Source organism: Hyalella azteca, unplaced genomic scaffold (assembly GCF_000764305.2).
Source record: "Hyalella azteca isolate HAZT.00-mixed unplaced genomic scaffold, Hazt_2.0.2 contig14662, whole genome shotgun sequence".
In the NCBI taxonomy this organism is placed as follows: domain Eukaryota; kingdom Metazoa; phylum Arthropoda; class Malacostraca; order Amphipoda; family Hyalellidae; genus Hyalella; species Hyalella azteca.
The window spans coordinates 671724-699228 of record NW_025944539.1 but is presented as its reverse complement, the minus strand read 5'-3'; the positions used below and the strand labels follow the sequence as shown (position 1 = coordinate 699228).

Below are 27505 nucleotides of genomic sequence, written 5' to 3'. Positions count from 1 at the left end.
AGGAACTGATAACAGAAAGATGGTCCCGAGGTAAGTAACTGATAACAGAAAGATGGTCNACAACAGAGAATGTTTACAACAGAGAATGTTTACAACAGAGAATGTTTACAACAGAGAATGTTTACAACAGAGAATGTTTACAACAGAGAATGTTCACAACAGAGAATGTTTACAACAGAGAATGTTTTCAACAGAGAATGTTTACCACAGAGAATGTTTACCACAGAGAATGTTCACAACAGAGAATGTTTACCACAGAGAATGTTTACCACAGAGAATGTTTACCTATGTTCAGTAGAAGACTGATGTTGAGAGGGGGTTGGGGGTGAGGAGTAGGGGTCCAGGGGAGGGGGGGAGGTAGCCTCGTCATCCCCCTCCAGGCTGATGGGGATGATGCGCTCCCGACGGGATTTCCTAGGGTATGTCGGGGGGTTCAACCCGGGGATGTTAGATATTACACGCAGAGCAATGTTAGAACATTCAAAAAATGCAACATTCAGTGCAATGCATCATAAAACAATGTTATGACATTCAAAATAAAAACCCAACACGAATCTATCTCAGTCGTAAATTTATGCTATTTCAAACAGCAAAATTTACTTTAATAGTTGAATTTCATATTATACGAATAGGTATATACCGTATATTTATTTTAGAGCAATGCTAAACATATGTTGCAGACGGTCGAAGAATCGAGCACGGGCCAACAAAATTTTTAATACTTAACAATACTTTTAATACTTTTTAATACTTTACTAGTTGAATTTCATATAATACGATTAAGTATATAACGTATATTTATTTTACAGCAACGCTAAACATTTCTCGCAGACGGTCGAAGGTTCGAACACGGGCATTAACACACGCGTATGAAGTTAACATACGAAGTTTTCTTGTTCATATGAAAGGTAATATGCCACGAAAAATTTAGGTTGATGTTGCTTAAAAAAATAAATGCTGTGCAATGTTTACCGCCGCAGTGATGTAACAGGAACGTTTCACGTATTAATTAAAATATAGCAGGTGAACACAAACATAATTTTTAGAGTGCAAGATAGGGTCACATTAGAAATGACTGAATTAAATAGGTATTATGGAGAATTTTATGTTAATTTTTTATGACGGTTGGGAATCTATTCATAATTTAGTTCTCATTTACGGTAATCAATGACATGAACAGTAATGTGGGTTTTTATTAGCGCTTGCACTCAATGAAAATAATATGATCTTTTGAATGTATATTATAATCTCACTACACAGTTCATTTTCTTTCTTTTTTTGGTGAATTCTGTCCAGAAATTAATCATTTATTAAAAAATTAGGGAAAATTTCCAAAATTGAAAAATTTGTATAGTTTCGGGAATAGTGGCAAGAAATAATGATACGAATGGAAAGTTAATAAAAAATTGAGTGTAATCGTAGAAAATCTTTTAATCAACATTCAAAAATCACAAAAAAATGAACTCGAAGCACGCACACGGAAGACCTAAAAAATATATGCAATTCAACAATGAAATTGTCAGAAATTACTTTATTGTTACAAGAAAAACAACCTCAAAGCTTCATGAAACAATTACGGGGAATAGAACCGTTATTTCGACTAGAATTTTCACAACCAGTTGCGGGTCTCGAACCCCCAATTCGCAGATCTTATCTTGGTTACGGATACGGTAATAATTGGTGACAGATACGGTAAGAATTGGTGACGGATACGGTAAGAATTGAAGACGGATACGGTTAGAATTGGTGACGGATAGATAAGAATTGATGGCAGATACGGTAAAAATTGTTCACTGATACGGTAAGAATTAATGACCGAAACTTTAAGAATTAGTGACGGTAAGAATTGATGACGCATACGGTAAGAATACGGTAAGAAATAAATTATTAAATTAGTGTAATGTTTACCGTATGGGCTCAGGCGAGGCCCCCACGGGGGGCTCTGCCTGGATGCCGAGGGTGCCACGGGACCCCGAGCGTCCCGAGAACACCCCGGCCGAGGGGACGGCGCGGCTCTTGAACAGCGGGCTCTGCATGAACGTTTCTCCGCCTACAAATAATTAAGTCACATCAATTATTAAACAGTTAAGTTATATTAAATAAATACATAATCACACAAATATTATATAAGTAAATAATTAAATCACATGAAATAAATAATCACATTAGAAAAAAAGTAACATTTAATTGACGAAAATAAGGCAAGCATAGCCACAGAAATGATTATATTTACCATGCCAAAAATACGGCCAGCATAATCACCGAAATTAATAGAATTGCTACATTCGCCTGAAGTAATTGTTACTCATAATATATTATGTACTAGTAATATATGTACTAATAATATTAATATTATTATTATGTAATAATATTAATAATAATATTATTATTATGTACTAGTAATATATGTACTAATATAATAATAATATAATATATTATGTACTAGTAATATATTATATTACTATATTACTAATATAGTAATATAATATATTACTAATACTATTACTACTTAATAGGTCGAAATATATTACTATATGTTGGTAAAATGTGCACTATTATTTTGTTTGTCATCATTAATAATAAACAACGGTTTAAAAGATCAGAATTGACTTGAATGAAGTTGATAATGTGTGCAACGTTTAGCCGATATTATTTAAAAGATAATAGAAAGCTGGTCGAAGCTATCAGTGAACAGTTAAGTGGGAAAGGCATCAAACTTAAAATTTGAACACACAACTTATGCATTATATTATGCCCCATATTATGCATTATGCACTATATTATGCATTAGGCACTATAGACACATTTCCATACAACTTTCATGCTCCCAATTGTTGTATTTTCCCATCCACAACAAATTGTAAGAAATAATTCCAGAAAATGACTGCAATCTTAACCAAAGATTTATATTAAAACAATCATTCAATTTACACCACGAACCGCGAGAGAGGCTCGCACTCGACGAATTTTTACTTCGTTGTCGCTCGTCGCTACCCGTGGATCTGTCATCGTCATCATGGTCCTCAAGCATGATAGGGATTATTCGTTCACGAGGCGCCCTTTGTAATATACCGTCGCCGGCGGACGAGACCTTGGGGGGCGACGGGCGTCGGACGGAAGGAGTGGTCCGTAGCACCGGTGCTACGTTGTGGCGAACCTAACAGTAACGTGACAGTTTAAGTTATTATTATATAAATAAGGTAGTTATTATTTTATATAAATAAGGTTTCCAGTGAAGATATTATAAGGGGAACCTTATTTCTAACAGTTATTTCCAGGGGAACCATATTTTATTGAGAAATAGTTGCTAGAAAAAAAGGCTCCCAGTTGAAATACGTGCAATAAAATATGGTTCCCCTAGGTTGCCCTGGAAATAACTGTTAGAAATAAGGTTCCAAACTATTTCAAGTGGAAGAAATTGTACGATATCTTAAAAGAAATTTTACGATCAGTTTAAGATAGTTTCATCAGAAAAGCAGTGACAATAATGTAAAAACTTGTTTTTTTTTTAAGCGTAATTTTAAAGCAGAGTAGGGCTTTGAAACGACAACTTTAACATTCAACCCATACCGGATAAATCTTGGGAAAAATTATTCGCATGAAAAAAAGGTTTATCTTGAACCTGATAGAAAAAATTACACCGAAGGAAAAAAGTTACTAAACTACTCAAAGCTAATGTCGATAAAAAACAACATATAATTAATTTTGAGCAAAACACCAACGATACATTTTAAACCAGAGGACTAGTTTAGGAACTAATTATTGGTACCGAATCCGTTTAGGAGAAATATAGAAGACGTTTAAGGAAGGATTAGATTCTCATGAATTCAAGATAGTGATCAGAAATGTGAATACATTCAATTTCAATTCTAAGAAGAAAAATCTTTAGATCTAAACACTAAATTTAGTATGGAAAATGTTGAAGATTTACAATTATTCAAGATTAAAATGATTAGTTTTGTCACCAATGGAGCCATAGATTTCGTTGTAGGGTTGAAAGCCAAAGCATTGGAAAAGAGAAGGTCTAATAATTAGTGTAAATATTTTATAGAAAGATGAACATGTTATGCTAATTGACAGTAGGTCTAGTGTAATGCCACGTTTACTTATAATCAGTAATGTGTGTAATAATTCCGATAGAAGTGCCTCAATTTGAAATATTAATATAATGTAATTCCACCCGTATTGAATAATTGAAACGAGCACCGTGAACAAATTAAGCCTATATTTGTGACCAACCACGTTCAATTTCAAGTTAATGTCAATGAAATAAAATATCCCCACAATTCAACATTTTGACCAAGCATTTCGAAAGCCCAGCTAATTTATGCTCTGTGTCGTTTGAAATAAACGGAGGTATTGTTATGGCACCTAAAACCCCATTGACGCTAGAAAATCTCGTACCTCCAATAACGAAACTCTTCATAAAACTGCACAATCCAATGAAATAAATATTGGCCGCTCATGAGCCGTAACTACTGGTGACAAACAAATAAGTTCTCATTAAAACAGAAGACTTCATCAGTGTCTTGAAGGAACTATTTCTTTCTAACTTTAAAACCATCCTACAGATTTCAATATCCATTATTCTGTTTTTAAATCAAAAATATATCTCTAAAGTTTGTCCGCAACAATGAGCCTGAACATTTGGGCAGAGGTCGCCTATTGAGCAGCCAGATTGGAGCACTGAGTTGCGTATTCGAATCCCCAGCTAGCTGTATGAATTCAACCATATCTAAAATCTGCGACAGACCAGATTTGACCAATCATGGGCCGACACCGCTAATTTCATTACTGTTCCCTACAGCCAACATGCGCCACAGCCAACACACGCCACAGCCAACACACGCCACAACCAATATACGCCACAGCCAACACACGCCACAGCCAACACACGCCACAATCAACACACGCCACAGTCAACACACGCCACAGCCAACACACGCCTCAGCCAACACACGCCACAGCCAACACACGCCACAGCCATCACACGCCACAGCCAACACACGCCACAGCCAACACACGCCACAGCCAACACACGCCACAGCCAACCTCGGACTTGTACTCCGGTTTTGGCGCGGCTGTGAGATGAATTTCAGCGTACGACGAGCGACGCTTAGAGTCGGGGGCGGTGGCCTCTCTAGCCGCCACGGGACTCAGTACGAGAACTGCGGTGCTCTTGCGGCTTACTGGAATCTCTTCGTCCTATGTGAGGTAAATGCTACCGTGAACACCTGCCTAATATTGCCTAAAAATAAATTGGACTACTGCCTACTGCAGAGGTTATAGTTCCTCATTTTGGTAACAATGCAAAATGTGATCAAAAAAATTGTCATGCATCCCACGTCAACTTTAACAGCCGAAACGAAACCATCGGAAGGACAATTTCCCCACTAAATATTAGGAGAATCGAAACTTTCTCAAACGCTAACTATTGTACAATATCTGAATACGCCCGTGAACTTAAAGCATTTTGCGTGTATGCTCTATTGCCCATTATTTCTTGAAATATTCTTTCACCACCGAAAATTTCATAAAATACCCATAAAACTATGTTTTGAACTTTATAACCTCAAGTAAACTATGAAATGTAATGTACACCAAAGATATAAATAGAGATTAATTAAAAGATGAAGTATTGGACGCTAGACGAAGAAGTGATAAGACTGTAAAAAGCCAAATAACTGGTCTAAAGGTAAACAGGAGTTGGATAAAAAGCCGAAAAGAAATTAAGTTCTTAGCAGAGAAGCAAAAGCTTTAAAATGTGGCAGAAGCAATGGCAGTAATTCTACTCCTAGATTAATTCGCTGACTATCTATTTTTCACCAACAACATTCGTTGATATACATAATTTTATGAGTATAGAACACAATAATTAGTACAAAATGAGTAACAATAATAGGTATAGATCACAATATGACAATAGCAATAATTAGTACATATCACAATATGATGGTAGAAATAAGCATAGGGACCGATACGAAAATAACAATGATGAACACGATACGGAACATCCACGAGGGTACATAACATTCCGATTCCTGAATCTGGGGCCATACTTTCAAAATTCGCTAAGTTAACGTAAGTACATACGCTCTATTTTCTTGTCTATGATTGGTGGATTTTGCTTGAAAGGCCGTCAATGATTGGCTGATGAACTTACGATCTCTTAACTTTTTTTGAAATTATGGGCTCTGATTCGTCAATCCTTACGTATATATATATATATATATACGTAAGGATTGATGAATCCTACGGCACAGCCAACCCATAGGGACTAATTTAATATGAGATGAAATCTGAAATATAACCTAACGGATTTATCGTCTTGTAAATTATGCAGACTACTTGCATAATGCACGAAAATTCATTTAATTTGATTAAATAATCGGAAGAAGATAAAAAGTGTAAAAATTGCAAGAAGTCAAATTCCGCTAAATTTAATTATAAAAATATGTAAATTTTAATTAAACAACGAATTTCGGTTATTATTTTTAAAAACAAAGTTAAATAAATTGCTCAATTCAAAATGGATGCATGAGAAAGCTAAAAATGGACTACCTTCGAACATTTAATAATAAAAATCCAATAAACCTGAGAATTGATCCACCGCTGCCAAGGAAGGTAATTAGAGAAACCTGTGAGGACATCACAAAAATGTATGGGTCAAATTGTCCAAATAATAACACACTTTCTTATCAACAGCATGAATAAAGAGCAGCCGTAGCACTGATACGCCTTTTTGCTGAGCCAAACTGGGTCAGAATGACCGACACGAGATGCAAAAAAGTGCATTGATATTTGGACAAAGTCTTACTTATTTTTAGCGCATTTTCTCATTCATGGAAAAATGCACTATTGTGCTCGTCACGTCTGTCCGTCTGTCTGTCCGTCCGTCCGTCTGTCCGTGACCTCACGTTTTCGTCGACGAGAAAATGCGCTCTCTGTCACTCCTTGCAGTGAGTACTGAGTTATATTTTTAGCGCATTTTCTCATTTATGGAAAAAATTCACTATTCTACTTGTCATGTCTGTCCGTCCGTCCGTCTGTCCGTGACTTCACGTTTTCGTCGGCGCAAAAATGCGCTCTCTATCACTCACTGCAGTGAGTACCGAGTTATATGTTTAGCGCATTTTCTCATATATGGAAAAAATTCACTATTGTGCTCGTCATGTCCGTCTGTCTGTCCGTGACCTCACGTTTTCGTCGACGAGAAAATGCGCTCTCTGTCACTCACTGCAGTGAGTACCGAGTTATATTTTTTTGAGTGTTTGGACAAATTCTTACTTATTTTTTTTAGTGTACCAGTGACCTACCACGGAGCGAGGAGACGGAGAGAGCACTTGCGAGGGAGGTATAGCAGTGATCTGCTTGAGGAGTACAGGAGGAGTAGAGCACTCCTGTTAGTGAGGGAGAAGCCGAGGAATATAGCACTCCTGTTAGTGCATGCTTTTTTTATTCATTTGTGTTAATTATACATAAAAATCGTACCGTAGACATCCTGAAAGACATGTTTCTTAAAATTAAGGCTTGAATTGCTTTTGCGTGAACTTGCATTTACTAAATCCAGTAGAGTTCCGATTTTGAAATAATTGACCGAAGATTAAACGCGAGTAATTTATTCGAATAAGGAATAGGCATGATGGCTATGGAATTAAGAGCAAATATAAAGTAAAGAATTATTAGCAAGCAGTGACCTAAATTGAACGAACGACATCAATATAGTGGAGCGTCTATATAATTGTTTCATCAAGTTAGTTTTTTAATTTGCTGTCGAATTTTACACTTAGCCTTCTACTTTTAAGCTAAGGCCGCGTTTCTACACGAAGAGTATAAAAATGCAATGGGCAAGCCATTAGAATAATTCTTCGAGATAGGTTCCGTGATTCAACTTTAAATTATTTTTACGGTTTTGTTTTAACTTCAGTTTCCCACTTGGGCGCTAGAAAACCACCCATATTGGTAGCCTAATCAGAAATTAATTGGTGAATGTATATAGAACAGTTAAGTTAATTCGGAATAAAACTTTTACGAGTAGCTTAGGCTTCTCAAAAATCAAAAGAAAAACCAAAAGATTTATAATACGAAGAACCGAAAATATTTTGCTGACGCAAAATATAGGGATTTTCAAGAGCTGCCTAATCCTACTACAAGAAGAGCCAATTAGGACAAAAAATATCCTATTCAAGGAATTAATATCGAAAGATCAACGGTGATTCGTTTGTCCCAACTTATAATCAACTAAACAGAAATATTAAATAAAGCCAATGGATTGTACAGTTAGAGGTATTAAATCGCATTAATTTTACAAATAAATATGAAATGATATAGGATTCAAACGTGTAACCAAGATGTTACAGCGTTGTGGTACGGTAAATATTCGAAAATTTTATGAACGCGTGAATTAACTTAAAGTTTATTTTACAATTTAAATTGCGATTTCATGGACGAATTCTTATACGTTTCTGTGGAGCTCCTTTCTAGGTTCAGCAAAATTTGACACAATGAATCAATTTAAAAAGTTAGCATTAATGAGTTATTAAGCATGAGGATTTTACTGATGCATTGCATCGTCCTTTGAAATTGAAAGCAACGTGGGATTTATTATAGAAATGAGAACAGTAGCAGGAAATTAGCCTTAACAAAAGCATTATTCAGTCGCATTAGAAACACAAATTAAAAAGCGATTAAAAAATATTACGATGAAGCATAAACTCGAAAATAAATACAGTGCGAACGAAAACGGATAAAAAATTAGAAAATTTTCCAAACGTCGATTTTTTAAATTTTCCTAAAGACAACTTCCAAACTTTGTTTCCAATTGAAGACTAGTAATGTAGCAGTCAGGAATGATTGCTCAATATCTTAAATATTAATTTTGAAGTAAAAATAAATATTCAATTTGTCCGATTTTGAATATTGGCATATAGGGTAGAAAATATTTCCCCTTTGTTTACCTGATTATGCCTTGGCAGGCGATGCATGTTGATGAAAAGTATCTGACACTTTTAACGAATCAATTGGCAATTTGTTCTGATTTCGCGGATATTAAATCACTATCGAAATACGGATAACGAAATATTTTTTCTATAGAATTTATGTAAGTAGATGAAACACTAACCTTACATCGCGTATGTCTGAATATTACCAACAACAAAGGACTTTCAGTTTGCAAGGCTCCTACAACTCCTATAATTCCTACAACTCCTTTAACTCCATCCCACCAGAAAAAAGTATGTCTGCCAGCAGAATATACGTATATGGACCGGAATGCATTCATAAAAATTACGTCTAATCCAATTCGCATGGGCTCAATCCCTTCAGTCCGCATTCTTTAAAGCTACATAAAAATTAAATCGAGATGTCGCATCAGAAAGATGAACCAAATTGCAGGAATTCTAAAGCAAATTCTTACCTGCGGGACCAGTTTCGGTTTCTCGGTTTGTTTGGTCTTGAATCCCCGCGGTAAAGTAGCGGATTTAGCCCCAGCAGGCTGCTCCGCATCCGTGATCATGCTGGCCGAGGGTATCGAGTCCGGCTTAACAGGTTTCACAATTTCCTCCGACTTTTCCGACACCGGTTCAGAGACACTTTTTTCCATCTGATGATCCTTGTTGACCATGCAGAGCCTCTGCACCCTATCCTTGGTTGGTGATAAGTCTTGGGCTTCGTCGTTCTGTTGAGAAACTTTCCGCAGCTTCTCTTTTTTTGCGGCTTCGACGAGCTCTCGTCTTTCAGACAACTGACGAAGGAGTTTTTCAGCCTCAGATTCCGAGTCAGAAGATTCGGAAGATTCCGCTTTCGTGGAAGGCTTAGGCTTGGGTTTTTTAGTTTCTTGAGTTGGTGGAGTTCGTTCAACGTCTGGTGTCGCTACATCTCTAGTGGAAGAAGCAGAAGTGATTGAACTCTTTTTGGTCGAAACCACGGACGGTTTAGCTTTGTCTTTGACAGGTGAAGATCTTTTGGAAGGCGTTGACTCTTTCCTAACCTCCCAGGTAGGTTTTCGGACCTCTTTAACGGGTGATTTCTCTTTCGCGACGACCTCTTTCGTCGGCAATACTTGGCTCTTCGTTGGTTTTTTCTCTTCCTCAAGAGTTTCACCAGAAGCTGTTGTCTGACTTTTAGGTTTTTCAGAAGTCTTTTCTTGCGTGCTTTCTTTCTTGGCATCTGAGTCGGGTTTTCTGACAGGTTTTCCAGGAGGAGGTAGCGAAGCTTCTTTACTCACCCCAACCCTCGTCGGCGACGTGGGTAAAGATCCATCACGTCGGGATTCTCCGCTACTGTCCGACGATGTTCTCCGAAATCCACTTCCGACTTTTTCGGTGGATTTATTCTCGAAAGATTTTTTTACGTCGGATATCTGCGCAACGAATAACTTTTTAGGAGGCTTTGAATCAAAACTCAAATAGCGAGTCAGACTTGTTAAAGCTATTTAAATCGAAAAATATTTGTAAAATAAATACATCGCATTAGTAAATTATTAGAACCTTGATATATTTAATACATTTATTCGTTACAACATGCAAACATAGAAAATATGTATACCTAATGTAAAGGGCATTTATGATTGATTTCTCTTGTAAGCGATGATTCAATTAGAAACAAAAGTAAATCAAAATATACACGAAACTAAAAAATCATACGGCAATTCAGTGTAATTCCAGTATAATTATTTTTTTTTCAAAGTATAGAATATCAAACAAAAAGGAGTCGAGGCGTCAAAAATAAAGCAAGACTAACCTTGAATGAGCCAACCACAGGTTTCTTGCGTTCCGGCAAAGGCTTTTCTTCGAACTTCTTAGTGAGATCAGACATATTGAGGCCACCAGGCCGAGGAGTTTTACGTGTTTTGTCAGTGGCAGCAGGAGGAGGTTTATCACTTTGCTGACACATGCTGTCCCACATCGCAGCTTTAGAGAAGATCTTCGAACCACGACGACTAGAGTCTTGCTTGCCAGGGCGAGCTTCGTTGGAAGATTCAGAGCCGGTTCGACTTCTGGCAGGAGTCGATACGACTGAGGAATGTTGGCTGGATTCTTTGCTAGATTCGGCGACTTCAGAGTCTTTCTTCATTGAGTCGGTTTCTGACTTTTTCTTTGATGTATCCTTTATTTTAGAGGCAGTTTCTTTAAGCAACTCATCGGTATCGGGAGGAACTATCTCGTTGCAACTGCCGTTGCTCAAAGGAGTTTCAACTTTTGAGGATGAATCGTTCTTAGAAACTTTAGTAACTGACGAAGTTTTGGAAACTTTGCTAACAGACACAGGTTTCGATAGTATTTTAGCAGCAGACGGGGCCTTAGTAAGTTCCTCTGAAGTAACAGTTGGTTTACTCGGCGTGGATGAGGCAGACTTCTTGGCGGCCGAAGACTTGAATGTTTTAATAGGAACTTCAATCACAGACTTAGGTGGACTTGGAGAAAGTCTTGTAGATATCGAGGAATCGGAAGCCTTCAAGGTTCCGTCAGTGGACACCGCAGAAATAACGGACTTATTGCTAGGGGACTTGATGCTTAACGCCTTATTCTCTAAAATTACGGCCTCTGTGTGACTGTTTTTGCTGATGTCGTTCGACAACTCCAGCTCCGGCGTAATCGCTTTGGGTGTCACATCTCTGGAGTCTTCGTCTAAAGCGGTCTCCATGTTGGTAATACTCGACATTTGTGACTCGTCTCTAGACTTGCTTTCACTATTCTCAGAGGGTTTTGGGGGCTCGGTTTCTGGACTAACTGGTAACTCTTTATTACTCCCACTTGTTTTTTTGTCGGTTTCACCTCCGACGCTCGGCTCCTTGTCCACCGACGGCTCGATTTTTTTGGTAGTCACAGGTTCAGCGTTTTCATCGATCTCCATCAACACACCATCGGAATCTTTGTTCTTTACACTCTTTCTCTTCTCAGTTTTCTCGCTGGCAGTTTCATCTTTTGAAACTTTCTTCTTGGGTTTCTTCTTCTCCTCAGCGGCGCCGGTCGGAGGTCGCTTTCCTTCGCCAGTTTCGACGGGCTTCACTGAAGATCCTGGCGACGCGGTGCCTTCTTTCCTTTTTTTGACGCCCCCGGTGCGCGCTTCCGACTCCCGACGACGTTTGTCGTCTTCCCGACGAGCTGCCGACGACACCGACGAGTGGTCGTCTCTGGTGGCCGACGATAAGGCGCCTAAAGACAGCGACCGCGTGGCTTGCGGTCCATTGGTTGTCGTGGTTGGCGGTGCGGGAAGCTGAAACAAATACAATTCATTTAAACACGCATAATAATACGTGGCTCACTGCCTTCGAAAACAAGACTCTTATTAATTCTTCTCATGTTACAGGCAATTAGTTATAACAAGTTTGTTTATTCACTTCCTAATATACCATATTAACTACATAAAATTTGCTACAATACTACACCTCATTATTATTCATCGTGACCTCATAGGTCCCAATTCGTCCGTGACCTATTTTTCTACCATCGGTAGAACCACGCGCCCGGCATGGAAATATGCATCATTCTTATCACTATATTCCTCATAAAGCTCACAACCACCCCCCCCCCCACCACGACGCTGGTCTCCTTATCCTCCATCATAATGAACTCTGCTCAACAACGAATGTATCTCCCACTATTGTCACTATTTTCCAGCCAACCGTACGCACCGCAGCGCTGGCCTCCTCATCCTCGGGCTGTATAAGCATGTGCTCGCTGCTGATGTGTTTAGGTGCCAGGGACAGGAGCAGGTCTAGCCTGACGGGGGTCTGGTTGGCTAGGGCCTCAGCTTCGTCGTAGCAGCTCCTTGCCTCGCCGTCGTTGACCCACCAGTGCCGGCAGATGTCAGTGATGTTGGCGCGCTGGTCTGCCGCTACGGTCAGCATGCTGCGTACCAACGGTGACGCCGCTGGTGGAATATCACGGGAATTTAGGATCTTTTACTGAGAAAGTGAATAGACCACTAAAATACAGGCTGTTTAGCGCATTTTCTCATTTATAGAAAAAAGGCGCTACTGTCAGCATGCTGCGCACCAACGGTGACGCCGCTGGTGGAATATCACGGGAATTTAGGATCTTTTACTGAGAAAGTGAATGGACCACTAAAAGAAAGGCTTTTTAGCGCATTTTCTCATTTATGGAAAAAAAGGCGCTAATGTGCTGTCATGTCCGTCCGTCTGTCCGTCTGTTCGTCCGTGACTACCAGTACACGTTTTCGTCGACGAGAAAATGCGCTCTCTTTCACTCACTGCAGTGAGTACTGAGTTATGTTTTTTCAATGAATGTTCAGATTGAGTATTTTTTTTCTTACGTCTAGGAAATGTTTTGGGTGAAAATCAACGTTTTTTCAATATATCTAAGTTTGGGATATGAATTTTCTTCGTGTTATTCAACATATCTGAAGAAATTTGGAATGATAGATATTTATGTTATTTTCTTGGAAACGCATGGAATGTTTTTCCGATGTATTGGGGAAACGCATAGAATTAATGTTTTCTTTTTTTAGGAGATCGAAGTTTCATTGTGTGTGATGGTTAGCCAATACTTCTAACGAAGCTTCGATCTCTCAGATATTTTTTTTTAACCGACACGATACTCTAGCTAAAGCATTTTCTCCATTTTAAATTTGCTAAAGCTTTTTCTCCAGGAATTGATGTGCCTTTCTAAAATGCCCAGTTGCAACATTGAAACATTTTGCAATACGAATACAATGTCCAAAAATATAAAACATGATAAATTATGATAAAAAATAGGACATGATTAGAAAAACTTGGCTGCAAACTTTGTGAATCAGAAGAGAATCTGCAAATTTATGGAATACGAGTCACATGATAGCGTGGGGGGCTCGTAGAAGTCCCCCTGTGAATCAGGGGACAATCAAGTGTATGAGACACTCACAGGAAGGTGTAGGGGGCTCGTAGAAGTCCCCCTGTGAGTCAGGGGACAATCAAGTGTATGAGACACTCACAGGAAGGTGTAGAGGGCTCGTAGAAGTCCCCCTGTGAGGTCAGGGGACAATCAAGTGAATGAGACACTCACAGGAAGGTGTAGGAGACACTTAGAAGTCTCCCTGTGAGGTCAGGGGACAATCAAGTGTATGAGACACTTACAGGAAGGTGTAGGAGACACTTAGAAGTCTCCCTGTGAGGTCAGGGGACAATCAAGTGTATGAGACACTTACAGGAAGGTGTAGGAGACACTTAGAAGTCTCCCTGTGAGGTCAGGGGACAATCAAGTGAATGAGACACTCGCAGGAAGGCGTGGGGAACACCTAGAAGTCCCCCTGTGAGGTCAGGGGACAATCAAGTGAATGAGACTCACAGGAAGGTGTAGGAGGCTCGTAGAAGTCCCCCTGTGTGATCTGCTTCACGAGTCGCCGGAAGTTCGAGCCGTCGAAGGGCATAGCGCCGTACACGAGCGTGTAGAGCAACACTCCCAGCGACCAGCAGTCAACCTGCACTCGGAAAAGAAAGGAGTTATACTGCAGCGGTCCGGACGCTCTGTAACAGCTTGTGCTGTGATGTTTAGTTCTGACGCCGTATTACTACCAAATCGACTGATCATTTCAAAGCAAATGATCTTTTCAAAGATCATTTCAAATGTTCTTTGTGCAATTGATCATTTCAAAGATTCAAAAAGATCGCTTCAAAGGAAATGATCAAAATAAATGATCATTTATTGACTCCGCATTACTCCCACAGCGACTGGAAAGTAAGAGAAGAGAAGAAATTGTCCTGTGAGAAAATCCCGCTACTACCGAAAGTGACACGAGTATGATCAGCGGTCTCATGACAATGGACCGATTACGATTGACTATTACCACAACCCTGTTTCCTTATCATTTTCTTATATCAACGATCGCTTACCTTGAGCAAATACACTTTCAATATAACCTTCGAGGTTCTAACATACTACAGTAGTGTGATAAAAACTGGACGCTTAATTGTGTGTAAGGTGGTGAATTAGACATAAATAATTATAATTATAAACTCTGGAACGGATGTGACATATCCATTAACCTAACCTGCATTGGAAGATATAACTATATCTTATCTAAACATTTATGATATACTTCAATCATTATACCACAATTGGACGAGTCGTGATACTTTTGTACAATTTTTGTTCGTATCGCTCACGAGTATTTTTCTTATAAAAAATGTACCTATCGTGCTCATGAGCATAGCAGTTACAAGTGACAAACCCTATAAATTTTCCTACACTTTAGAAAATTAATGGTTCATTGTTCAAAAGGTGACACATCACCCACAGCACGACCAGACAGCGGCCGTAGCACCAATACGCCCGTTGTGTCGGTCTTAATTGTCAGGATGGTCACATAATGGCAAAAAAATGCATCGTTATAAAGTAACCTTCATTTCTCTGAATGCAGGAGTTTAAGCTGCAATTCCCTTAGAACAAAATTATGATAGCAAAGAAATAAGTAATATAGGTAACCATTTCATCGTACCTCAGGGCCTACGTATTTCTCTGAGTGCAGGAGTTTGAGCAGCAATTCGTTTAGAACGAAATTATGATAGCAATGAAATAAGTAATATAGGTAACTATTTGATCGTACCTCAGGCCTACGTATTTCTCTGAGTGCTGGGGTTTAAGCTGCAATTCGCTTAGAACAAAATTGTGATAGCAAAGAAATAAGTAATTTAGGTACCCATTTCATCGTACCTCAGGGCCTACGTACGGCACGCCCTTGACGATCTCGGGTGACGCGTAGAGCGGAGACCCGCAGAAGGTGTCTAAGCGCCGCTTCTCGTCGAACACGTTAGACAGCCCGAAGTCTGCGATCTGTGGACATGGGGTGAATATGGGGTGAATATGGGGTGAATATGGGGTGAACATAGGGTGAACATGGGGGGGCATGGGGTGAACATGGGGTGAATATGGGGTGGACACGGAGTGAGCATGGGTGGAGATGGGGTGAACATGGGGTGAACATGGGGTGAACCAACCTGGAGTGAACATGGGGTGAAAATGGAGTGAACATGGGGTGAACATGGGGTGAACATGGGGTGAACATGGAGTGAACATGGGGTGAACATGGGGTGAACATGGAGTGAACATGGGGTGAACATGGGGTGAACATGGGGTGAACGTGGGGTGAACATGGGTGAACATGGGATGAACATGGGGTGGACGCATCGCTGTCAGCATATCCTGTGTCAGCATGCACGTGTTTAGATTCATGTGTTCGAGGTGAATAGAATATACATTAATTTGCCCTAATTGGTATTCGTTGAATTCAGTCGTTATTACGCACCTCTAAAGTCTATTTAATGGCAAAACTTTACAGGATGTACAGTTATACAAAAGTTTTCAACACATTATAATACTTAGACGTCCAACGTCAAGTCTTATACCACTAACATTGTGTAGAAGTTCAAGCAAAATAAAGATCAACGACCAAATCCAAATCATGGACACAAGTGAGGGGGTAGAAGTCGAAACCGATTCTTGGTATGAGCGGAGTGAGCAACCGTAAACTCTAGCTTTTAACAACGCTCTAAAAATATCAGAAGATACGACGAAACGCGCCGCTAAAATAGCGTAGTTTACCAAAGAATTTTACCAAAGCCGCATGTGTTGCGCTTCTGAGTATCATAAATATAAATTTGGCGATAAAATTCTCGACAAAACGTAAGCTTAGCTTGAATTTCGATGATTGATAAGACTAAATAAGTCAGATTCAATCATTCGATGAACGACACGTAGTGGAACGTCTGTATCATAAATAATATTGTTAGCTCAGAGCACAGAAATGTTGATCGGAGAAATTATTCAGTGTGAGAGCAAAGCATTTTCAGTACAATTTCATTAGGCGAATCTTGCATCTCAAGGGTTAAAGTCATCCCTATCAATTGAGACTGTTTCACGTATTCGAGACGAACAAATTTAGTAGAAAAAGGTAATAAAATTGCTTCATTTTAAGAAAAAAAAATTAGTTTTAGACGCACTGGTGAAATTTAACCTAAAATTCACGATGAGATTCAATTTTCCCAATGATAAGTATTTAATTCTTCATTTAGCGCCGAAATTAAAAAAGTAATCCTTTATAGACTCATCTATTATCCTTCAGCTGTAATAGACAGTATGACCATTTTAGCTAAGATCCCATACAAAGCACTTATTATTACAGTTATAATAACATACAGAGGGGAAAATTCAGTTTTAATAACATACAGAGGAAAAAATTCAGTTTTACTAACATACAGAGGAGAAAAATTGCAAATTATAATGTAATTTAGCAAATCTGGTGTACAAACCTTAGCGTTGCCCTCGATGTCAAGCAAGATGTTCTCCAGCTTCAGGTCGCGATGACAGATCTTGTGCTGAAGGCAAAAATGCGAAGAGTTCAGAGAGGGTAAAAAAAATATTACTAGGAGTAATATACGTTTAAAAAGTACTTTTTAAATACCACTCTTCTAAAGAGGCCGGTGTCTCCGATTTTACACATGTACAATGAATCTCTTATTTCATTTTTAGAAATGTAATACAAAAAATGTTTTATTATTAAAAAAATTTGTCCTCAATTTTTCAAATTATTCATTCTGTCGATTGATTCATGCATTGTCTCCGACTTTACGCAAATATGCAAAATTTTAGATCGATTAGAGAGGTAGAATGAAGTGTGGTAAAAATATAATTTTGATCCAAGTGACAGTATAACTTTAAACGTCAGTGAAAAATTTATTCCATTGCAAAAATAAGCACATCTTTCTTTTAAGAAACATGAATGACATCTGTCACAAAATAATTGAAAGAGCTTGAAATTCAGCAGTTGAATGTTAATAATTAACTTTTGTAAGTTAGGAACTGAATTACTTCGATAAAATAAAATCATATGAGCACGAAATTGTACTACATTTTAGAACGCATTATACACCGTATCTCCCCTTTTTGCCGCCGACATAAAAAGCATGACATTTCACTTTTTTTTGTCGATAAAAATTGCCCATTTATATTGCCAGTAAACTTGGACAAAGCTTATCACGGCCATTAATGATCGCAAAAGCCAGTCAGAGCTGCTTATGAAGAGTGATTCGCGGAACTTCTTGATTTGAAAGCTCAATAAAAAAATCTGGTAAAGATATCATTACATTATAAAATTTATTAAAAGAGAAATTAACTGAACTTTTGTATCACTTACTTTTGAAGATGACATTGGAAAAATAACGGTCCCCATTGTCAATGCTTTCAGTTAGTGAAGTTCCGTTCAACTCGCTGAAGCATATTGAGGCGTATGTTGGCGCTGGCTTGGCGTATTTTGTTATTCAGATGAAGTAGGGTCCTTGGACAGTCATTGTAAACAATTGATTTAAGATAATCTGCCCTAAATATGTTCACCCACGTAACAATCGATTTCCAATCGGGAACCCAACCCGAAGGATGAATATGGAACCGAGTACGGAACAATCGTTGAGCGATAATGGAAATGACATTTGAAAAGTACGCCTGGACAGCAAACTCGCGCTGCTCACGTGTTCAAGGCATAGTGGCAACTAAGCGGGACATAAAACTTCATAATCTTGCCTTTCATATGAAATACTGCCCGCCCTTTTCGTACAACATTTGGCTGCTTAGCGTGAAATACAAAAAAGAAAGTTTCCGTGAATCGCCTCATACTTTGTACTACACTAAAGGGTGCTGACAATACGTACTAATAAGTCGGGAATTCGAAACAGAATGCCGAAGCTTACCCAGAACGTCGAAATCATAAAATGCGGACGGATAGGACAATTCAGCAGTAATTGGAAGGAGGCCCCTAACTGTGTAAAACTCTCATTTGATTTAGCACCTTTTATAGTTATTCAGTTGGGTCAAAGTAAATCGACAGAACAATCGTAGTAACTTAGTAGTAGACGGCAGAAGCGACCTGTCTGACAGTCTAACCTTGTGACAGTAGTAGACGGCAGAAGCGACCTGTCTGACAGCCTAACCTTATGACAGTAGTAGACGGCAGAGGCGACCTGTCTGAAGACCCGTCTAGCCTCGTCAACACTCAGAACCTTCCTCTCGCTGAGGTAGTCGTAAAGCTCGCCCCCAGCAGCGTACTCCATCACCAGCACCATCTTCTCGCGGTTCTCGAACACTGCACAAATAATTAGTGCAAATTTGTGTTCAATCAATACCCATTAAATCAACGGTTTAAATTAACTGAGCTAAATAGGCTATTGAATAATACCCTTGATACGATAGTACGATGAGAGTAGAATAAAACGATTAGAATAAAAACATTCAAATTCATAAGTAATCGAAAAAATTTTTTTACACTTTTAGATTAGAATTTAGATTAGATCTATAGACCTAATTCGATGTACCAAATTAGATTTATGGACCAAATTTGATGTGCCATATTAGATTTATGAACAAAATTAAATTTCATGTACCAAATAGGATCTAAGGACGAAATAAGCTGCTATAAATTAGATGTTGTAAGTACCTTCGTAGATGTGGATGATCTGCGGATGCTGGACAGAGGACATGATCTGGATCTCCCTCCTGATGCGGATGAGGTCTTGCTCCGTCTCTATCTTGGCCTTCTTGATGGTTTTGATGGCAACCTACAAATCCATCAAATTATGTTAACCAACTAGCAGGTTTGGTATCAACTTATAAATTTATTAGATTAGGCTGATCAACTAGTCAGGTTAGGTTAACCAATTAATCCCCGGCTTGATAATTCCTGCAATTTAGAATCATGTTATCCCGAATTATCCCGAATCCCGTAATACCTAATAATTTTAATATATTAATAAAGTTTACATATTCTAATTAACCCTTAAGGATCTAGCTGTACATATTTGTCGCCCTTCATAAGGGCGATTTTTTGTTAACATTTGAAGCTCATTCATCCAATTGGACAAATGTATTGGCCTTCATTTCAGGCTGCGCTATGCCAAGTTAGAGGCTTAGTCGCCTGTCAGTTTTTTTTCAATGAATAAATTCCAGCAAAGCGGTATGGATGCAATGTAGTATTTTACACTCGTAACGTTGCTGGTCGCTAAAGGGTTTAATAAACACTTATTCAAGCTTACATTCTACATAGAAGATAGTACCCCCATTTCTTCTATCGTTTCAAATTGAAAAATCCTACATTTTCCACTGTTTTATTAAATTGTAATAACTTAAATTTGTAACATATTTAAACAATTTAAATTTAATTTATATTTGCCAATTATTGTAAAATTAAGTTTTAGCTTACGATCCAATCGTTCCTCCCTTTCCTACAATCGCATTCTGTTCTCTATTTACTTAATAATAAACTATCAGATCCATGTAATTTTCAGGTCCCAACAACCCCAATACATTTTCGGTACCAACACACGCACACCCACAAAACACCTTCGAAAAAATGTCTATGAGATTAACATAACATAATTCAAATTTTTGGCTTGCAATCAATATTGTATTGATATTTGCTTTCAATATCAATACCAGCTGGGTCATAATTTCAAAACTCGCTAAGGGAACGTAAGTACTTACGCTCTATTTTCGTGTCTATGATTGGTGGATTTTGCTTGAAAGGCCGTCAATGATTGGCTGATGAACTTATGATCTCTTAACTTCTTTAGAAAGTATAGGCTCACTGTACAAGCTGTAGGCTATTAAGTGCTCCACGACACACGTGCCACAACACACCTCTTGTCCCGTATCCTTGTTGACGTATCCACAACTTACGTACCTCTTGTCCCGTATCCTTGTTGACGGCGAGCTGAACCTTGCCGTACGTGCCTTGCCCGAGCTTACGCAGGATGTCGAACCTGATCGCCGGAACATAAATAAACCCATACTTCAGGCCAATTCATGTTGTATACCAAACGAAATAGGAATTTATAGGCTCTTTCTTCTGGCTGGTCATTTATACGAGGCAGAAAGCGCCGGCTCATAAATAAATCCATATTTCAGAGCAATTCATAGTGTATACGAAATGAAATAGGGACTTATAGGCTTTTTCTTCTGGCTGGTAATTTATACGAGGCAGAGTTGTGAGAGGGCAGAAATTATGATGAGTGACGTTGATTTATAACAGACTAACACGTATTTTAAATTTGTACATGACCTAAAATTTCATCCTTTCGTATTGTTTAATATTATTTTTAGAATTATTATTTTTCTTCTCATTTCATAAATTTACTTATTATTTTATTTTATTTTATTTCTATTTTTTTTTTAAACAGACGAGTCCGTTTATCAAGTTTAAGAAAATTATAGTGAGCGTTCAAGAAAAATTCAGTAAAACTAGTGTTACTTTATGAAAAGAGCATAAGAGAGTGAAAGCTAAAGGTTAAAATTATGCCATAGATTGCAATTATGTATGATGAATGCGAGTTAACTGTACGTCGGATGAATTAATTATTTAGGCGAACGATGGGAGTTTGCTTTGCGATTACCTACCCTTACTCTATAGGAACTTTTATAGCGTATTATCCCAAGATGCTTGCTATACTTTAGTTTAGAATACTTTTTAGTTAGTAGTTTAATTTGCTTTGCGATTACCTACCCTTACTCTAGGCACTTTTATAGCGTATTAGCCCAAAATGCTTGCTATACTTTAGATTAGTTTAGAACGCTTTTTAGTTAGTAGATTAATTTAGTATAATTTAGAATGCATATTAATTAAAAAATGTCACCAATGGTTAGAGCATTTGTTTGTATCGCAGGTAGTAAAGGTTGACTGTCGATTCTAACGCATTCTATAATATTTAACACTCACTCATGCATGGTTAACTTAATTTCAGGCATATTTACTGTTCATTTCGAACAAATTAACGTCACAGTATAAAAGAAGTTTCCCACATTTTCCACCATTGCCGTTATCTTTTTTTTTTTTTGCAAAGATATGGTTCCGGTTTCATATGTTAACATAAGTTAACTTGACATTTCACAAATCATGACATTTCACGAGAGCGGCCAGTCATTAAGATGCAGAACAAATCTTTTTACGGTGTTTTTCTGAGAAAAATTTTCCGAAGCAAATACATGTAAATTAAATTTTGAGAATAAGCGGCGTAGGAATATAATGAAATACCACACAAAAGAAGTTTACAACATGCGCGCAAATTTAAGAAATATGAATGATATAAAATAAGCTGTGAAGGCAGCTCTCTCTGAGCTGGTGTTGATGAATAAGTTACAACATGCATAGAATAAGTTTACAGCATGCAAACTTATTTAGAGTAGACATAAAACAAGCAGTACAGGCACCTCTGTTTAAGCTTGTGTCGGTGAGAATGTAATACGTACAAAATAAGTTTACAACATGCAAATTTGAAAAAAAATGCGGTGAATGCAGCTCTTTCTGAGCTTTTGTTGATGAAGATGGAATACTGCATAGAATAGGTTAACAACATGCAAACAAATAATAAAACCAGCAGTACAGGCACCTCTGTTTAAGCTTGTGTCGGTGAGAATGTATTACGTACAAAATAAGTTTAAAACATGCAAATTTGAAGAGAAAAATAAAAAAAATGCGGTAAAGGAGGCTCTTTCTGAGATTTTGTTGATGAAGATGGAATACTGCATAGAATAGGTTTACAACATGCAAACATATAATGAAACCAGCAGTACAGGCACCTCTGTTTAAGCTTGTGTCGGTGGGAATGGACTACCGTAGAAAATAAGTTTACAACATGCAAACATATAATGAAACCAGCGGTACAGGCACCTCTGTTTATGCATAGAATAGGTTTACAACATGCAAACATATATTTTCATAGTTTATAACATGCAAACATATAATAAAACAAGTAGTACAGGCACCTCTGTTTAAGCTTGTGTCGGTGAGAATGTAGTCGCACCCCGGCCGTGTTCTCCATCCCACCCATGATGTTGCTGATCGCTCCCTCCGACACCACCATCTTGTTAACGATCTGTTGTAAATATTAATATAATTATAAATAATGTATTATGCATTTATTGTTAACGATCTGTTGTCAATATTAATATAATTATAAATAATGTATTATGCATTTATTGTTAACGATCTGTTGTCAATATTAATATAATTATAAATAATGTATTATGCATTTATTGTTAACGATCTGTTGTCAATATTAATATAATTATAAATAATGTATTATGCATTTATTGTTAACGATCTGTTGTCAATATTAATATAATTATAAATAATGTATTATGCGTTTAGTGTTGTTATTAAGACATTATATAATATATATGTAAGTGTGAATCATCGACACTTTTTATAGATAATGTAACATTGAAGAATATAGGCAGATAGCCATATAGTAGATACACTTTACCGTTATTAAGACTTTATATCATATGTATTTGTTAATATACAACAGAGCGGGAAAACAGGGAATTCACGATCAGTTGTTCGCCATGGGAAGACATTTCTAAGTCGGAACAAATTTTCGCCGTAGGGAGAAATATAATTCAAATGGGAATTTTGCATTTATAATTGGAAAATATTAATAAATATATTATTTATTAATTATTAAGTAGAAATTACTTAATAATTAGAATGAAAGTTTTTTATTCTGACTCGATATTTGACGACATTGTTCAGGAAGAAAAAATACGAATTTCTAATTTAGTCTCTGACGAATCTTTTTGCGATACCGGCTCCACAGCTGAAGGCATTTCTGATGCACTACAAAATCTTAGATTTAGTCTCTGCCAAATTTTTGAAAAATAGTGCGACAGTTCACGGTTTCCACTTAATAAAATTCTTATATACTGAGAATCTAAAAATAATCAAAAACATTGTCTTTAACTGAAACGGTCAAGATTTATGACCTCGAACCCAATCATATAATAGACCAAGTCAAGCAATCGCCTCAACCTGGGGCCATACTTTCAAAAAAAGTAAAGAGATCGTAAGTTCATTAACCAATCATTGACGGCCTTCCAAGCCAAATCCACCAATCATAGACCAGAAAATAGAGCGTAAGTACTTACGTTGACTTAGCGAGTTTTGAAAGTATGGCCCCTGATCACGAAAGTCACGCGAGTCCAAACGGCCCTCAGAGAAATTAGTGAAACTTTGTCCAAATAACGATGCATTTTTTGCCTTTGCGAGGGTCATCCTGAACAAGTTTGATCCGCAAAATAGCGTATCAGAGCTACGAGTAGAAAATGAATCATTATTTAGACAATATGACTCATTCGTTGTTCTGTGTGGGATACGGCCAGCTCGGTAAATGCATAGATATTTTTCCATATGATACTTAACGTGATACTTAAAATTGAAAGAAACACTACATTAATACTGAAATGCCTTCATCATTTTCAGTTAAAGGCTCTATATATAATAGCATAGCTATTTTTTCATATTTTTACGCTGTACTAATGTCGCTCGATTGCTTGAATCGCAGATTCACAAGAAATTTAAAAACGAAGAAAACGCCACAAAAATTCAGCATTTCTCTATTGAATAGAAAATAGAAATAGAAATTCTCAATTGAATTTCAATAGAGAAATGCTGAATTTTTGTGGCGTTTTCTTCGTTTTTAAATTTTTACGTTGTACGTAATACTTAAAATTGACAGAAACACTACATTAATATTGAAATGCCTTCTTCTCTTTCTGTTATAAGGCAATAAAGAACCCAAGAGCGCGTCAAAACACACATTCTGCTCGTCTGTATGGCTGTACAGTACACAAGTGTAGGGTGCGTTGCCTTATACAGGCAGCCAGACATGTCTGCAGAGTGTATACAAGTACACAAAGACCGACGACATCTATATGCAAATATACAAGGTCATGAAAAATTGTGCTAACTGATAGTATAAATTCAACGTATGACTGCCGATATGATTGACGTTCATTTTTGAACGATAGGAAAGGGGGAACGACTTATTATTAACATTAAATAATGATGTTAGTACGACTATATTAACATTATATCGGTGTAGTGATGGATACTGTAGACGTACACATCACACAGCACACACAGGTGGACGCTATGTATGCTGGGCACAGTACACAGTCAAAGTAAACATTTAGAACGATGATTATACAGAATGTAAATAACGTGAGAGCCATAAACTTCTACCACAGATGCAAGGTAGAGTCGTGCAGTATAGCATCTATCTACCTCTACCAGGAGCATGTTGTACTGGCAGAGCAGCTCTCCCAGCGTGGCCGCCTGCCAACACAGCATGCCAGGTCTCTACCCGCTTGTTCCCTCTTCCTTATATCCTCTTGTTCCCTCTTATTTTCATTATTTTCCCCATTTATCCTGTTGATTATTTTCCCTCGTCTTTTATTATTTGTTCCCTATTTATTACCCTTATTATCCTTTTCTTCCCTCCACTACCATCTTTTCTCCTCATCATCCATCCTCCACCCAATTCTTCCCTTTTTTCTGTCTCTCGCAATTCATCTCACTATTTACTCAAACCTCTTTTCCCGTTTGTATATATTCTCGTCTCTCGTTATTTGTACCCATCAGTAATCACATTTCCTTTGCCTTCATTATAATACATAATAAGTTCCATCAAATGTTCTTAATTTTCCCCCAATGAGTGATTTCACTCAATGCCTCAGGCACTCAAATGTTTGTCCAATGTTAGGGTCGTCAAATTACTTCAGTCTGGTAAATATGTGAGACTGTCCATATTTCGATGCAGTTTTTGCCCTGCATCCTGACCCACTTTTGCCCGACCAGTTTATGAATTGTGTGTGCGTTGCGCTGCGAGAAGAGCTTAAACGGAATTATAACGAAATTACATAACCCTTTACCGCCGTATGTCACTCTCCGGGAACATAACTTTCAACATAAATTATACGTAAACTATTAGTGTATAGCAACCTGAGGACGTTTGTACACAACAGAGAACATTTGAAAGTTGTTGTACGTGGCGGCAACCATCAGTGCAAGTCATTTTGCGCTCACTAGAACGTATCCTTTTTGGGAAGTAGGCTTATGACAATATTGCTTCGGTTACTCGTGTCAGGCGGTAGAGGGTTGAATACAATGGCCATATTTTCCTTCATGTTTTGAAGAAAAACTTACTTAATAAACTTACTTACTTGTGAACTATTATTACGAACTATTACCATATTCTTCGTCAAGTTTTGAACTTAAAGCGAATTAGCAACAAATAAACGTGTTTCGTTGGAAAACGATTGCTTCATAATCTAGGAGTGCACAAATAGAAGCAATTCTTTAAGAAAAATTTTCGTGAATATTCACACCCGAAATTACAGTCAATTTTATTTCTCCTCAAAGTGAACCGATTTAGCCACAACATAATTCTTACCTCACGAAGTGTTTCGATTGATATTGTTCAAGCTAAAATATTAAGCTAATTACTGCTTGAAAAATACTAGAAAATGAATCGGAAAAATTGAACAAAAACACTTGTCGCACCGAAATGAAAATATTTCTTCATTTAATTTATTTACTCGTAACTGAATTTAATTAATCTCCAGTCCAGTACGATCGCAAGCACAGAAAGCCGTACACTCAAAGAAATGACCGCGTCATTTTGTCCAAAAAAGCGACAGTTTTGTGCACGTATCACTGATACTCCATCGGCCAGTCCAAACCGAGTCAGGACAAGGACAGGAGGAGCATCGTAATCTAAATAAAGTCCCATATATTACCCTGAGTGCGTGCGCCTTGGCAAGATAATTGCACGGGTAACTGGAGCAAAGCTCAGCCTTATAGGTGGCGAGAATAAGGCAATAACAACAATTTAAACATTTATAAAATACAACATTTTAAGAATTAGATCAGTACTCACTGCAGTGAGTGACAGAGATCTTATTTTCTCGTCGACGAAAACGTTAAGTCACGGAAAGGCAGACAGACGGACGGACGGACATGGCGAGCACAATAGCGCCTTTTTTCCATAAATGAGAAAATGCGCTGAAAATGGACGGGTCATATTGACTAAACAATGACACTTTATGCGCGTAACACTGATACGTTTTTCGCCGTAGAAACTAGGTCAGGATGATAGACACAAGAGCTACAGGTGCACAGATATGCGGGCAAAGTGTCACTTATTTCTCTCAGTGTACGCTTCCCCATCAGAAAGAACACCGTCAGAAAGATCTCCATCAGAAAGATCTCCATCAGAGAGATCTCCATCAGAAAGATCTCCATCAGAGAGATCTCCATCAGAAAGATCCCCATCAGAAAGATCCTCATCAGAAAGATCTCCATCAGAAAGATCTCCATCAGAAAGATCTCCATCAGAAAGATCTGCATCAGAAAGATCTCCATCAGAAAGATCCCCATCAGAAAGATCCCCATCAGAAAGATCTCCATCAAAAAGATCTCCATCAGAAAGATCTCCATCAGAAAGATCTCCATCAGAAAGATCCCCATCAGAAAGATCCTCATCAGAAAGATCCTCATCAGAAAGATCCTCATCAGAAAGATCTCCATCAGAGAGATCTCCATCAGAAATATCTCCATCAGAAAGATCCCCATCAGAAAGATCTCCATCAGAAAGATCCCCATCAGAAAGATCCCTGTCTCTTATACACATCTAGATGTGTATAAGAGACAGGTGCAGTATAGCATCTATCTACCTCTACCAGGAGCA

The 27505-nt window shown here is 37.9% G+C and overlaps 2 protein-coding genes across 2 annotated transcripts in view; both read right to left on the bottom strand.

Annotated features, from left to right (window-relative positions):
• Window positions 1–27505, bottom strand: part of LOC108667941 — a 53356-nt gene that overhangs the window by 22139 nt on the left and 3712 nt on the right. The window contains exons 2-16 of the mRNA XM_047884126.1: window positions 22743–22852; window positions 20665–20743; window positions 19423–19543; window positions 18920–19071; window positions 17246–17311; window positions 15651–15770; window positions 14286–14418; window positions 12635–12873; window positions 10741–12216; window positions 9416–10360; window positions 7317–7400; window positions 5053–5205; window positions 2941–3157; window positions 1909–2050; window positions 286–414 (exon numbers count right to left, since the gene is read on the bottom strand). Of these exons, the coding sequence (XP_047740082.1) occupies window positions 286–414; window positions 1909–2050; window positions 2941–3157; window positions 5053–5205; window positions 7317–7400; window positions 9416–10360; window positions 10741–12216; window positions 12635–12873; window positions 14286–14418; window positions 15651–15770; window positions 17246–17311; window positions 18920–19071; window positions 19423–19543; window positions 20665–20743; window positions 22743–22840 (4154 nt within the window). The 5' untranslated portion in view covers window positions 22841–22852. The remainder of the gene's footprint in view (window positions 1–285; window positions 415–1908; window positions 2051–2940; window positions 3158–5052; window positions 5206–7316; window positions 7401–9415; window positions 10361–10740; window positions 12217–12634; window positions 12874–14285; window positions 14419–15650; window positions 15771–17245; window positions 17312–18919; window positions 19072–19422; window positions 19544–20664; window positions 20744–22742; window positions 22853–27505) is intronic.
• LOC108667940 (uncharacterized protein in mobD 3'region-like) lies at window positions 26954–27448 on the bottom strand. Its single transcript, XM_018155044.1, has one exon. The coding sequence runs from the start codon at window positions 27446–27448 to the stop codon at window positions 26954–26956; it is 495 nt and encodes a 164-aa protein (XP_018010533.1).